Below are 15,397 nucleotides of genomic sequence, written 5' to 3' on the forward strand. Positions count from 1 at the left end.
CCCCCCCCCCCCCCCCGCGCCCGCTCGTTGACGTGTAACGTAGATAGAAATCAAGTTTCCCGTCGGGCTTCGCGCCTCGAATCAAAATGTACGGATTATTAAAAGGCGCGAACGGCCCATCATTCCTGATTTGGAGTGTGTAGATTCGATTAATAGTCCGATTACACGGCCTGAATTAATTCATTCGCAACGCGCACGCCACGCACCTAGCCAACACAGTATTACGCTGCATCAATTATCGATCACTCAAGTCTCATTGCATTGAACCCCATTAAGCGCACACGCGATTAATATTAATAATAGTAACATTAATTATGATAACAGTCTATGATTGTTGTTATTATATCGATGTTAACAAACTATTATCGCCGTGTACGTAAAACGAGTAACCCGCTACACATAAACGCACAGTCTATCGAGGGCGCCCGAAAATCGAAATTTTGGTTCTTCATTAACCCCGCAAATTCCGTCGAACTTGAAGAGCCAATGAAGAATCTCGAGATACATTTCGCAGACACAATATTTTGTTCTTAACGTTACAGATAGTTGCTCACTGTCGTTTTCTTTATGTTGAGGCTTCAAGAAAAAACTGGCGTCTGAATGATTTAATATTTGATTAATTCAATACTTTAACACCAAGTCGAAATATAAACCGACACTCATTGTTTATTATTATTTGATAAGTGATTATAGCTTTGTAAAACTCTGATTATTAATCAACTTGTATTTACACTCATATCTAACAATAAATAAAAAATATTAATCCCCAAACAGCCGAATAACGGGTCGACATAATACGAATCTACAATTACTCACGTTTTCAATCAAAAATAACCTACAACTATAAATATCGATCTTAGAATTTAACATGAATCTCGCAAATGCTAACTTGAGCATCTAACAATGATCCTTAAGGCGTAACTTCTAACTTAAATCGGCTAACGTTTTCTTTTCACATCTGTTTCTCATTGTTATTTTGTTCAAATACTCCAAATTGAAGATATCCGTTGATACACAATATTAATTGGACGCATGACTGTTATATTTGCTCTTATAATTTCCCTCCTTTTTTTTATCCCTTTAAAATTGCCAAATGCTATTGTATATTTCGAAATATTCAATTATGAGTGAAATTTGTTATGTTACTTACGTTATTTACCCACAGAATTCAATCCGACTAATTACCTGTATTAATTACTTAATATTTGCTCGTAGTAAATACAGTATCTGTAGTTATGTTAGTTACACAATTAATATATTGCTCATTAAAATTAAGGAGAAAAGGAGAGTGAAATAAAAGGAGAACATTAACTTATATAGTGCAATATCTCAAGATTTCTCCATTGGTCCTTTAAGCTCGTTGAAACTTGCAGAATTAACATAGAACCAAAATCTCGACTTGAAAAGCGCGGCTTGGCTTTCGACTCTTTTGAAACTTTTTGATTTCGACTAATGAAGTGGATGCCGCTGCAAGCGCAAGTAATAACGCAAAAGTGGACCGTACGGAAAGATTTATTCAAATGAAAGCGGAGAACAAAAATGGTAGTACCTGCAGCTGAATCATAGAGCCGATGATCTCGCATCGACGAGTTGTCTAGCGAAATAACGCAAACGAGCCGATGAAATATTGGAAACGTATCACAGATGCCGGATGTCCTGACAGTGTCTGCTTACGACAGAAAACGCGCCTTAGACCCGCGGCAGCGGGAAGAAAAAAGCGGAGCCCGCCTCGTTTGCGACGTATCTTGTCCCTGCTGTTGCCGCTGTAATTCCTTTCTCGCGTTTCTCTCGTTCGCCGAACAACGCGATTCACATTAAATTGCGTCAACGGACGGAGGCTCATAATAGCAACGAGGCGCGGTAATAATGCCAGCTAAAATCGCCCGTTTCGTTTCGGTCGGTTGAAGCGATACGGTAAGAGAGAGATAAAAGGGTGGCGGATTCAAGAGAAACGATATACGAGGCCGGAACAAGTTTGCCGCGTGCGCGCGCCGCGAATCCGGCTCCTCTCTGTTTGCCTTTAATATTTGTCTAACCTTTTTCCCGCATGCGTTCCGGCACACAAAACATAAAGCATTATTCGCACGCGTTTCTCGCGCGCGCGGCTCGCTAAATATTTGTTCGCTCGGCGGCCTTTAGACGGCAGAAAAATACGCGATTAGCCCGTTTTCACTCACGTGAAGATGCTCCAATTTCGCGACGGTTCTTTTGCCGAATGAAATTCCAAAACGCATATAGCGTCGCTGATGCGACTTTCATTAGCATTAGCAATTAGATTCGCCATCTCGGATGTGTAAAAGTACAAACACCAAAGGATTATATATATATATATATATAACACGCGTATTTTATTCGACATCTGCCTGTTTAATTTCAAGGAGATACATCGATGCACTGACGCAATTCAAGCTATTATTTTAACAAGTGTTCTTTCCTTTTTTTACCAAACATCAAATCCAGAAAAAACAATTAACACGGAGGTGAAACAGATTAGCGCATTTCTCTCGCGAAACAATAACAACACCACCCAGAGCTGTCTTGATACTAACGAGAATGCCGCTGAGAAATCTCGAACTTCGAAGATGCGACCCTCATTGCTTTTTTAACCCCTTTCCGAGAGAGATCTGCCGGTGAGTCACGAACTTTACGAGAAAGAGGAAAACGAGGGAAAGAGGGGCTTTTAAAAAGGAGACAGAAAGGGAATCGGAAGCGCACCGGGTACGACCGACGACTGGACGAAGGGGCGAGGGGNGGGGGGGGGGGGAAGGGTAGCAGGAAGGGCGGCAGAAGGGACGGCGGCGGGGCAAAGGGGGAGTTTAGAGTCATCATTGGCCATTGGCCATCCGTTTCGCTCCACTTGGGACGAAGGATCCCGCTCGACCGAGAAATTTAACAAGGCACACGCTCCCGACTGACAATAGCCAACTTTCTGAGCCCCCGCGTGCCCGGGTTTTAATTACTTCAATTTGAAACACCGCGCTCGCGCGCCCGCCGATTCGACTGCGACGGGAACTCGGCCGATGGCTGCGGAACCTCGCGATTTTCCTATCGAATCGCCGGGCCGACATTTTCGCCGCGAAAATAGAATACGCGACGAATGATGTTGCGCGAAAACAGATTAACGCAACGCACCTCGGGATGGGTGTTGGGCGAATTTTGCACAGGAATCACAAACGTTAAAAACGCGTAGTTTCGAGTTGCGCCGCGAGATACATCGCGCGCATATCGCGAGTTGGATCAGTCGATTTTATCGCGCGCGGCCTATCGTCTGTTCCCTGATCGAGTATCTCTCAGTTGGAGCCTATCGACAGCCGCTTCAGTCACGGCTGTCGAATATAACCAATCACTGGGACCGAAACTAAACTAAACTAAATTCGACTCGCGCGCGTGTGTGTGCAGCGCATAAGCCCGACCCCGTCCAAAGCGACGCGCCGCGCACACCTTTGGTTTTAGCCGCACCGATACGCGCATCGTTTCTTTGTGCAATCTTCTTTCTCAGCTGTCCCCGGCACGCGAACTTATATCACGCGATAAATGACGTCACGTTCTCACAATGCACCGCGGCTCGCTATAACGCGGCGCAACGCGCTCTCGGGTTGCGTAACTATCGAGCACACGCGCTTCTTTATTGCATAATACGCCATCAATACGTAATAAGACGTGGTCGCTCATTCGGTGATTATCGTTATCGGCGTGGGTGGCGTATTCTTAAAAGAAAAAAAAAAAGAAGTGGAAAAAAGAACACCGGAAGCGACACTCGATTTCAGTCACTTTATTCAGTCTCGTTTTCCATCGACGGAACGAACAGCGCGCGACTCGATTCCGGGAGAATCCTAAGCGCGCGAGTAATCGAATCGATCGCTGCTCTTCCCCTTTTTTCACTCTCTCTCTCTCTCTCTCTCTCTCTTTCCTCTATCCAGTATAAAAATAAGGGACGTCCCCGGCTCACCGCATACCGTTTCGTCTATGCGTTCCTGGATTTCCCAAACAACGCACGATTTTCACGGGGAACTTTTGATTCTCCCTGACGCTACGCGTATCCGCGTGAGGAAAGTTCAATTAAAGATTTCGCTGAAAACATTCATCTGGAGGTCAATTGCGACGTATCACTGTCACATTCGTCGGCAAGCTCAGAACGGAATTTGCCAGAATCGTTTATCGTATAGTCCGAGCAGTCGAGCAATTTAACTTATTCCTCCCCGTGTACGCGGACAATTTTCCGCGCAATTTTCCATACGTTATCCAGGTAAATCGGGCGATACTCGAAAGGAACAACCCGTCGAATACCGTCATAAATAATCTTCAACGGGGCGATTTCAGATTAACCGAAAAGTCCCGGCAACGCGTTGCTCAGGTTCAAAGAATTTATCGGTAGATAGAAAGAAGGTGTGGCGAACCTGCGACACCCTGTACGTGCGTCATAGATACGGAGCTGCGGGGCGATCCGCTTCGTTACCTGCGAGCGATATACGACAGAGAGCAAAACACACGGTTGCACGCACACCCGTTCTCAAATCAGACGAGGAACGCTTCCTGTCGGTTATTCGAGCTCGTTCGTAACTATTGTTACGAAGTTTCACGGCAGTGCGTGCGTGTGTGTGCGCGCACGTGTGTGTCACAGTGTGATGGCCACGCAAACGCGTAAATGTAATGATAATAAATGAGTGAACGGATGAATGAATGATTATTCGTCGAAGCTGTCCATCATAGAGCTCCGTAGTCTCCGTGATACGTGTCTTTCCGCGTTCCTTGTGTCTTCATTTAATAGAAAAAATTTCATCTTTCAAATTTCTCATTCTCTCTCTCTCTCTCTCTCTCTCTCCCTCTGTTTGTTCCGAGATCCTGCGATACGTTGCATGAAGTCTGACCGAATTTTTGAGGCGCTTAGACACGAATAGAAAGGTAGTAGTTAGAGGAATTGCGATTTTTCCTCGCGCGCTACTCGATTTAATCGTACTGTAATTAATCGTAATTAAGACGCACTGTGGATATTCCCATATAATGCGCAGATTAAACGGAAGGTGGACGAAATTCGCACGAGGCAAGGTAAACAGTCGCGACAAGCTAATTGGACTTTCGATTATCCTCTTTCTGAATTAATTCAAGAAACGTGCACATAATTGTCGGGCCACTCGAAAATCTTGCAAATATGCATATCTTTGCCTGCTCGGCTCTCGTTCGTATCGATTTCGCTAGACTGCATCCCGAAAGGGCCGTTTTAACCAATTCTGTTGACACAAACTAATACAATTCTGTACACGTTCGTCGTTTAATCGCACAAATCAACTATAACGTTCGGTCAAATTATTTCATCGGGGAGAGAAAAAAAGAGGTAATCCATTTCGTAATGAAACGAGGCAGCGTTCGCCCCGATTTATCGTCGAATTCAGAGAACTCCGCGCGCGACGATTCCGTGCGGAGGAGGATTACCGCTCGTCGTAATGGACTTCGTCCAACATCCGGTCGCATCCGGAAGGCCGCACCCGTCACGGTTGCTCCCGACGTCGTTACATCAGCCGGCTAGCGCGGCGAGGCGCACGATTCTTCTGTTTCGCTCGTGCGTCACGTATTATTGTTAAAAGTATGCCGTTCCGATGGCGGCTACACGCGACTCACCAAGCCAGTCTATCGATGTCCTTTGACCTGTTGACATCCCGATAAGCCACGCGAACGAGAGAAAGCGGTACGGATCGTATCGCGTGCAAACAAGTCAGTCGGCTCGCGAATCGAACAAGATTAACAAGTGTCCGCTTTGTTCCTTGTTTGAAATTCCTACTTCGACGGTTCGAGTGTCTCTTGCGAGCTAGTCTCTCTCGCGAGATCTGTGCGCGTCGTCATACGCAACAGTCGCAACTATCGTATTTGATAATTAACACAAGAAACACACGACGATATCGTTCGCGTTTGCGCGAAAGTTTAAACGGCCGGAGATCGACCTCGTCAGCCGCGCGAACTTACCCGCGCATTGTTAACCGCAGCATGATAATCGGCAATACGATTTTCCTGTCTCCTCCGCGCGATTTCGGCGGGAAAGAATGTAGCGCAAAGGGGCAGTGAGAGTTTCATCGGTGCGTGTGTGCGAAAGTGGACATTAAAATCGCGCGAACTGCATCAGCGCGAATTCCTCCGGCCGTCAAGCGCAAAGAAGTGCACAGAGGAAACTTTACGTAGGAGCAATTCGACCGACGGCTCGGACACGTGACCGAGGAGCCTCGTCCGTCGGACGTAAGCAAAGCAATTAGACAGAAACGTGAAAGAAAAAGAGCGAGGAAAAGGGAGTCGGTAGGGTAAAAAAAAAAAAGGTGATCATTCGACGCTCTTCCAGTCGGTTTAACTAGACCCTCGATCGTACTTGGCCCTTCCGCTAATTCGTACTCTTTGCGGCGCGATAATAAGTACTAATAAATGCTCAACGTTTCATAAGTGAGTGTGTGTGTGTCTCCTGACTACAATGCTTGTTAAAAGCGTATAAATCATTAGTATGTCCACTTATTTTTCTTTTGCTTTTTTGTCTTTATTACCTTTATGCAAACCCAGCGTTCTTTCCGTCGGCTGTTTCAATACTTGGAGCAACCTATAACTTGCAGTAAGCTTCTTCTTTACACGAAGTTTTATTAGTTGTCATCTTTCCGCTCGAGAGTTCTCTTTATTCTTCGCGTTGAACGCCCGGGTAATGAATAAATCCGAATCTTCTATTGAAGAGCGGATCCCCGCTTAAATCGCATCACGATTCCCTAAAATTTCAGCTCGGTCGACCTGATCGTTGTTAGCGCGACGATTAATGTTACTATCGAATTAACCTTAGGTTAAGCCGTTGTGTAAATGGAATTGCGAGACGACCGAGCGAATTACCCGGTCGCCTCTAGGGCGGATATTACGCTGCTCCGAATTATCGATTGTGAATTCAAAAAGCGAGCGCAATCAGAGGGGAGTTTGAAGCACGGAGGCTTCCATGTACCGTCGAATACTTCGAAACTTATTACGAACGAAGTCCCAATTAAACTTCCCCCGTGATTACTTTTCTATAGTGACGATGGTTACGAGAGGGCCCGCACGCGGAGTCTGCTAAATATGCAGAATTTTTGATGTAGCAGCGGGAAATTAAAGTTACACGCGTTGACGAATATTTGAAACGTTGTCGGGCTGACGAGTTAATTACAGAACACGTATCATTCGAATTTTCTGCCGGAAAGGAATAAATATCCCCCGTAACTGAACACCTCTCAGTATCGAACCCGATCAGCATTCCCGTCACGATAACTATTACGAATGACAAATTAGCCGAAACGTAACGGCGTAATTGTGAAACGATTAACAAGGGATCGTCACGTTAGAAATAAAAGAATAATAATATAGAAGAATTTTAACAAGGATCAATTTTAATACAAATACAAAATGTTTTTTACTCTGTAGATATAAGAAGCGACACCGGGCGGTTCAGGCTGGTCCATAATTATTTAAACAGTCAAGCTGTCCTAACTTGATTTCAATATTCCGCTTTTAGAATAATTGCTATATCGCTCGTTTATTACGCACCCTGACCAAGTAACCCCGCGACATCATTTGTAAATAAACTTAGCTCCTGGATCCGGATTATATCGTAATATCGAGTCACGCAAGTCGCAAGCGTTTCTGTTATCCACTCGTAGGAAAGCCGGATAACGTGGCACACGGTCCGAGCTACTGTCCCGTTCGATCCTTCCAGAGTCTCCGCGAGGTAGTTCCACCTGTTCGTATTGGAATACGGTGTTACGGGGATTCCACAGGGAACTCCCACGTCTGCAGGGCGATGGCATGGACCGGCGTCATCGCAGAGAAGGCCGCAAAGTGTATTTACATACCGAGCCTTGGTCAAAGCCTTTACTTTGCGCGACCGTTCGCCATGCATCCGAGACGTTCGCGGCTCCTCGAGCTCTTATTCGACCGAATTTAGAATGAGCTCGCCCGTGCTCTCCCTGCATTGCATCTTCCGACGTGACGCTCGATACGGCGATAATGTTTGATTATCAAGTTAAATTGACTGACGCGACGCGCTTCTGATTTCGACGTTAGATCCTGTCGGCGCGAGAAGACATTTCGAAGACTCTTAATTCCAAAAAAATTCTCGATACGATTGCGTGCGACGGCCGTCTGTTTTCAGGATTTTACACGATAGAACTGAGGTATATTTTAATTTTCTGACGAGAAAAAATTCGAACCGTGAGAAGGGACAATCGAACCTATATGTTCGATTTGAGACAAGTGTTGAGTGTTACTTCGAAAATTAATATATATGTATATATTTCCCTCGTATTCAAGTGACGCGGTCTTAGCTTATAAATTGCTTAAATTCACATTACTTCACTGGACAAAACTGACGCGTACAGCAAAATGGAGCTTTGTCTCGCAGAAATTGGCTCGCTTCTCGGCGAGATTCTAGTGTGCTGGAAAATTCCATTTTACGTTCTCTCTCTCTCTCTCTCTCTCGAGCTATCTATCGGCTGTCGACACAATCTCCTTTTTCGAATTTCACATGCATCCTCGGCGATCGATAGGCGCTATTAACGAGTGGCAACGAAATTGTCGTAATAACGTTTGCATTTAGACGGGCGAGAAGCCCGGGTCACCGGCGACGACGAAAACGGCCCTCGGCTCACATTTTTCACCATTTTCAAAAGCTATAAGCCCGTGGGGTCGAATCACGGTAAGCATCCCGCGGCGAGCGCCGTTCGAACCGGCTCTCTGACAGGCAAAGGGGGGTAATTGCGCGTCGGTGCTGACTTATAGCTTCTAAATCAGTGTCGGCCGGATTCACCCCTTGTACCAGCGCCTTGTGCCAAACAACCTTTGCGAAACTTTCGGGATAAAGCGATGGCGGTCGGTTTCATCGCCGCTCGATTACGGACGCCGGACGTGGCATCGACGTGGATACCGATCGATTTATCGGCCGAAAGTAATAGGGCGGCCTGTGCAATCATCAGGTCGCCACACGGATATGTCAAGTGTTAAAAATGTAAAAATAAACATAGTTTTACACAGTCCCCCGGTAAATTCTATGAAATTAAGGCAAACTTTCCATCAAGAAGATTGCACGTTCGAAGAAAACGTTTTCGGCGATATATCGTGGGCAATAAATAAAAATTCAAGTATGTCATAATCGTAGATGTTCCCATGAAAATCGCGGAATTCGCTTTGAAATTTCGATGATGCTCGCATGCGATTGCTATCCGACCACCTGGGAAGGTGCTCGCGAATGCCATGTCCCACCTGCGAGAAGGCATCAACAGCCGCTGAGCCGACTCGTTGGCGAACAATTAGCCAAGTTTTGATCGCGCTCGCGTTTCTATCGCGAGAACATCGTGAGTATCTCGCGGATGGGCGGGGAAGCAAGACTCTCTCGCTTTCGGCGCTCGAGTGGTTGAACTTTATTAAGCGATATTTCTCTAATTATCTCCGCCGAGCCGTGCCGTGCAAAGCATGGCGAGCCTCCGCCATGTAGTCACAGCTATGTTTATGGCGCATGTTGGGCGTCTTGAAACTATAAACATTAAAAAGGGTCGAGGCGCCGAAGTTAGCGCCCTCCTGTTCTCTCCCACCTCCCTCCCATCGCTTCTTCTTCGCCACCGACTTCTACACTTACCGCCCCTCATTCATTTTCTCCTTTTTCCTTTTCTCATCTCCCCCCTCTCGCTCGCGCGAAACTGAAGAACTTCCGAGGCCCCATTTCGAGGAAAAACTTAGAAAATTAAACGCTACGGCGGTATCGCCTATATCGCCCAACGTCGGAGAAAAGTGACGGCAAACAGTAACAGTAACGTGCCGAGGCATCGCCGATTCCCGAGTATCGTACTCGTCCCTGATAACCGTGTATACGACTCGCGCGATACAGCCCTAATAGCTGAGCGCGGTTAACTTTTTAATTGAGAAAAGCGAAATAAGCTACCTAACAACGGCGCCGTCTGGTTTTACGAGAGCGCTTTATCCTCCGGATGCGCCTCGCAAGACGGTCCTAGCAGATAATTTACCGCGTTCCGGATTATTTCAAAATATTCTCTCATATACGTCGAACGTAAACTTTCGAGTCTGAATGGGGCGATTAAGCGGGATTCCGATGCGTAAAAAATTACGAGAAGCGCAAACACTGAGATGAATTTCGTATTGATGTAAAATCAAAGTGCCCAGAACTTATATCGATAATTGAACAATTCCTAGCGAGGATCGAGAGAGAAGGAAGAAACGAGAAATTTGATTGAGATCTTATTACATATTTAAAATTTAGAGAGAGGGCCGATCGATTCCCTAATAGCGCAATTGATTGAATAGATCAATTTCCTGACTCATACTCGCGTAAATGATCAAAGTGTTATGTATATGCAATGTAAAATTAATACTTTGACTTGTGCCAATGCTTTCGCGCCAGAGACACGCGGCGGGTATTACAAAGGCAGCGGGGGATTACGAATTCCACGATTTGTTAATCAAACGGCGCTGAAATCGCTCTCGCGTAATTTAAATAAGTCCGCGGACCAGCCTGCCTCATTCTTACGCCCGGATAACGACGCACGATCGCAGATGGAAATAGAACGGAATAAAATTATCAGCTCTTCCGTACGTCCAGGTAATTACGTGTAATTTATATTACTCACCATTGGTATGCAAATTATGCGGACCATGCATGCCCATTATAGACCTCGTACCGGCGTTACTGTCCGCCACCTGAACTCCGATTCCGCTGCTTCCAGATTGCCCAAGTTCCCTCACCATCCTCTTTTCTCCTTCCTCGGGTCGTGCTCGCGCCGAGGACGATTGGCCGCCGTTATTCTGTAAAAAAAGAGGAAGGAAAAAATGTCGCGTAAATTTCAGAACTGCATCAGTGTCATTGTGACGCTTGCAAGCCGGACGACGTCTCGGAAAAGTAGAAGCGTGATACCGGAAAAAGCTGGAATTCACATTATATATCCCGCGTTGAAACTTTCACGTTACGTGTCGCTCACGTCGCTTAACGTCGGGCACAATGTTAAACAAAATTTTAATTTGCTGCCGGATTATTACGTCCGATTCTAAATATCATGCCGTGATTAAAGCCTGTGTGAAATTCTCACTGAGAGGACAAGTGTATCCCCTCATACTCGTCGAAGAATCCACCATTAAGAGGTAAAGGCGGCGCGACACAAGAGATGAAAAGAGATAGGGAGTAACCCGGTATATAATAACGCAGGAACGACACACACGGTGGAACGGTGAGACAGAGGGAATGAGATAGGACGCCGACGGCGGGACGGAGAGGCGGCAGCTTAGATACGGCTGAATTGGTCAGTGGCGTCAGTCTTTTGATCTAAACTAAAATACAAGCCCGAAACAACGGCCAAAGCAAATCTGCTCAAAGTGCCTGCCCTCTTCAAAGTACTTGGTTTCGTCTATCTCGCTTCGCCCCGCGCGCGATGGCATACCCCAATGACCAATTATCTTTGTATCTTTGCCGATGACAAGCGAACCGCGAGTAAACTGTCAACGGGGGGGGAAAGGGTTTAGTACGTGTCGGTCTATCGGATAAGGGGGTTGGTACACCGACTCTTTCTCTCTCTCTCTCTCTCTCTTTCCCTCTCTTTTACCTTCGTCCTTCTCTCCTCTCCTCCGTCTCTTCTTGCGCGTTACGGCTCGCGCGCGCGTTCTCTCTTTTCCCTCTTTTCGCATTCCTAATTTCATTTTCATCGGGCGTCGCTTCCGCGCGTTTTGCCGTGCGGATCAGCCGAAACAATGGTTTGCCACGCGGCGAATTAAATCGAAACGGAATTAAATCTTCCTCCCGCGCCGCGCCGTCGCCTCGCCGCGACAGTTCTCGCCTTCGAGAGAGGTCCTCCGGACGTCGAATTTGGGACGAGACTTTAATTGGAATCAGCGTGTCCATCTAATTATATAAACTTTTTCCCATCCTGCTTGCGTATCGCGAGACGCGCGCTGTTTCGTGCTTTCATCAGTACGCGCATACTCTTACTACTACGTAGCATTAGTATCGACGGTACTTTCACGGAAAATCCATACACGCACATACGCAATCGTATGTTCAATTTCACTTTATAATATAAAAAATATAGTGGGAAAGTACTACGATAAAGTAGGCAAAATAATAACCCGCGTCGTGAACATCAAACGGCCGTCGAATTTCCGCGCCTTGCGCTACATAATGTCATCGCTTAGACATTAATCGCGAAATTCTGGGAGATTAACGTGGCTTCTCGATCGTTTCATTAAACGTCGCCGAAGAATCACGCGGGAATTGTGTTTAATAGCCAACAGCCATTTAAAATATACTCAGTGTCACGAGAAAGAGACGATTGTCGTCCGTGAAACAATAGCAGCCTAATGCCATGCAGGAGAGAAGCCTCTCTCGTACCACCGAAATATGGCTTTAATTCCTGACGTCTTATTCGGCCGTCTGGCGAATTCAGTGGCCGTTTGATGTTCGGGACGCTGTAATATACACGACTCGCCAAAGACCCGCGTTCTTTTGAGGGCCTTCGTTCTGATAATGATTAACAAGACGGAAATTAACGGAAGACAGATCGGACCCGTTTAGCGCAGTTCTCCAGTTACCCTTTATCCGGCGATGCGGTACTTACAAATACTTCTGTAATTGCTCGCATCCCTCTGCAGTGTCTGCTCGACCTTAGGTTGCACTTTGTAATTTACTCTGGTAACTTCACTTCTTTTTGCAAATTCTGTCACTGAGATAGCGGAGCACTTTACCAAGTGCGTATTCCTCGACGATTTTATTTTAATTGCATAAAATCTGGGAGATTTTTTATGTATTAGAACTGGTACGCCAAAAATTTCCCGAGCATTCTTTGAGAACATCGCAGATATACCGTTCCGGTATTATTTCTGAATTATTTCGGCAAGATCGTTAGCCGACGGCTTTGTTAAAATAAATCCTTCGCTTCTACCCATTTTCTCATTGAGTTTAATAGAACGACTGATCAATTCCGGCTAACGAGAAAATTGTATAATTTATATGCCATGGCGAGAGAATTGATTTATAGGAGCGACTAAGGATTGCCTTGCTTCGACAGATACAAAGATAATTAAAAGATTAGAATTGTGTGGAAAAAGAATGCATTATTTGCTGAATACGCGTTACTGCGTCGTTATTTTTACAATATGTGTAGTATCTAGACGAGTCAGAAAACGCGACGTTGCTGGAAAATGTCGGACGTTAGTATAACATCGACACGACGTGCACTCATGCCCCCTTGATGTCGCTTTTCATTTGACATGTCTCCCTGGGACCTAATCCCGCGGTAATAATTTACGTATCCTACTGCCCGCGTGCAGAGATACACAAATCTGCGCGGTAAACCAGGTCAATGACGTGATTCACATTTGTTAGCGGCACAATAGAACTCATCTCAGTTATTTGTTTCTTAAACGATGTGACTCATAGGCCGTAACTAACGAAATGTTCACTAATTGAGAGATGTAACATCTAAAGTGATATCCTAAGATCACCGTAATTTTAGTTTACCTTTGACATTATTTTTCTTCGAAAAGACGATTTTTCTATCTTACTGGCCTTCTGTTTTTCTTCCTATCTTAAAGCGAGAGATGGAACTTGTTTTTAAGATTCTTTCAACTTTTCAGACGAAAATTGACAGATTCTATCTAGGTAGCGAAAGGGAAATCGCACGGTGGGACGATATAAACTACGCGTTCGGATCGCACCGATCATTTTCATCCAGCCGACGCATCGTTCCCGTGGATTTTTGACGAGGAAGTTTCGTCGTGCCCAAGGATCGGACCGTTTCCGTTCGGCAGGACTCTCCACGTTAATTCCGCAGGACGTTACATTAATTCCAAATTGGTTTCGGCCGAGCGGAGATCCTCGGCGTCGCGCCAGGCACGAAGGATCACCGATCCACGGAATACCCGGCTTAGTTCCGTCGTAATTACAGGCCAGAACGGGGCTTAGCCCATCCTTATTTATACGCAAGCTAGGACGCGACGCGACGCGCACGCTGATACTTCATCCCACTGCTCGCTGTACCCGCGTACTTTGTACGCGTTTCTTATTAACTGTACGTTGACAGGCAGATATTCTCCTTCCCGATCAACCTTGATGAGTGATCGGAGTCCGTTCAGGTGTAGGCGACACGAGACCCGACGTTTCAACTCGAGAAACTGAATTTACCGCCTCCGCTCTGCGTCCCTCTCGTCCATCTTTCTCTTTCGCACATTCTTTCCAGTACTACTGTGATACCACTTTTTATTTGTTTGACAAAGAAATTATTCATTACACTCGAGATCATTATTGGTACCAGATTCGGAAAATTGTGTTTAGCGCTAAATATGAAAACTGATAGTATCAATTTTCCGGATATTAGGGTATAAAAATATTCGGATTTATACTAACAGAGTTAAAAAAGATGAGCTGATGTTTGACGAGCGCAGACTCTAATTGCTAGCACACGGGTCTTCGTGTTCAATTGTGTAACGATTTGTATGATGCTCTGTTAAAAATTAAGCCAATTTAACCAATTACAGCAGTTTTAAATCTCGCTTTGAAGCTTTCCGCTCGGAGGTAAAGTTGCACGATCGATCAGCCAAGTTTTGAACAGATTCTACTCGCCGTGCGGCGGAATTGTCCAAAAAATTGGTGAGAAATGCATCGATCCCCTTTCATCGGCGACAGACGGGAGTACGCGTCCGTTATGATAGCGAAAGAAGCCGCGAGAGAAATTCCGAGTGCGACTAAGAGAGACGCTCGTAGACCGCGCAAGAGTTTCGGAGGTGGATGAGAGGGTGTCTTAAGCATCACGTCGCTGTATTTAGGACGCATCCTTATCTCCAACGACCCCTTCTAACCGCAGTTTTGAATCGTGGCGCGCGCGCCGGCGCTAAGCGTCGGTCCATGTTGGTGGCGATTCTACGCGGGGTGGGCAGAAAGGGGTTGCTCCCTCGCGAGAGACAGGGATGAACGGCGGACGGGAGGAATGTCGGGAGGAAAAGGGAAGGAGAGAGAGAGAGAGAGAGAAAGGAGAGACCCGACGAACGACGGGATAACTCCATGAGTGGTCAAAGGCGTCAGAGCGAGACGGCCGACGACGAGGGGGATGAAACCGCTCACGAGAGAAAAGGTGTCGCGACGAGGGGCTCCGCGAGGATGGAGGAGAGAGCGAGACGGAAGACCAGATGGAAGGGGTAGGCAAAGTGAGGGAGAAAGACAACGTAGAGAGACCGCTGTCTACACTACCGGGGGAGGAAAAAGGAGGTGAATCGAAGAGTGCCGAAGAGAGAAAAGAGAAAGAGAGATAGAACGGCGGAGGACGACACCGTGAGCGAAAAAAGGAAAGACACCGAGGGGTGGCAGGAAAATAGAGAAGGATTGTCACGCTCGGAATTCTGGTGGGGGATGAAAGTGGTG

The 15,397-nt window shown here is 46.2% G+C and overlaps 1 protein-coding gene across 1 annotated transcript; it reads right to left on the minus strand.

Moving 5' to 3' along the window:
- Nucleotides 1-393: 393 nt before the first annotated feature.
- LOC106740665 lies at nt 394-12,636 on the minus strand. Its single transcript, XM_014611928.1, has 3 exons — nt 12,600-12,636; nt 10,626-10,800; nt 394-596 (listed from the first exon to the last, which is right to left on the minus strand). Exons 1-3 carry the CDS (start codon nt 12,621-12,623, stop codon nt 394-396), a joined length of 402 nt encoding a protein of 133 aa, XP_014467414.1. The 5' UTR covers nt 12,624-12,636.
- Between the last annotated feature and the right edge of the window lie 2,761 nt (nt 12,637-15,397).

Source organism: Dinoponera quadriceps, unplaced genomic scaffold (assembly GCF_001313825.1).
Source record: "Dinoponera quadriceps isolate SergipeBrazil2010 unplaced genomic scaffold, ASM131382v1 scaffold558, whole genome shotgun sequence".
In the NCBI taxonomy this organism is placed as follows: domain Eukaryota; kingdom Metazoa; phylum Arthropoda; class Insecta; order Hymenoptera; family Formicidae; genus Dinoponera; species Dinoponera quadriceps.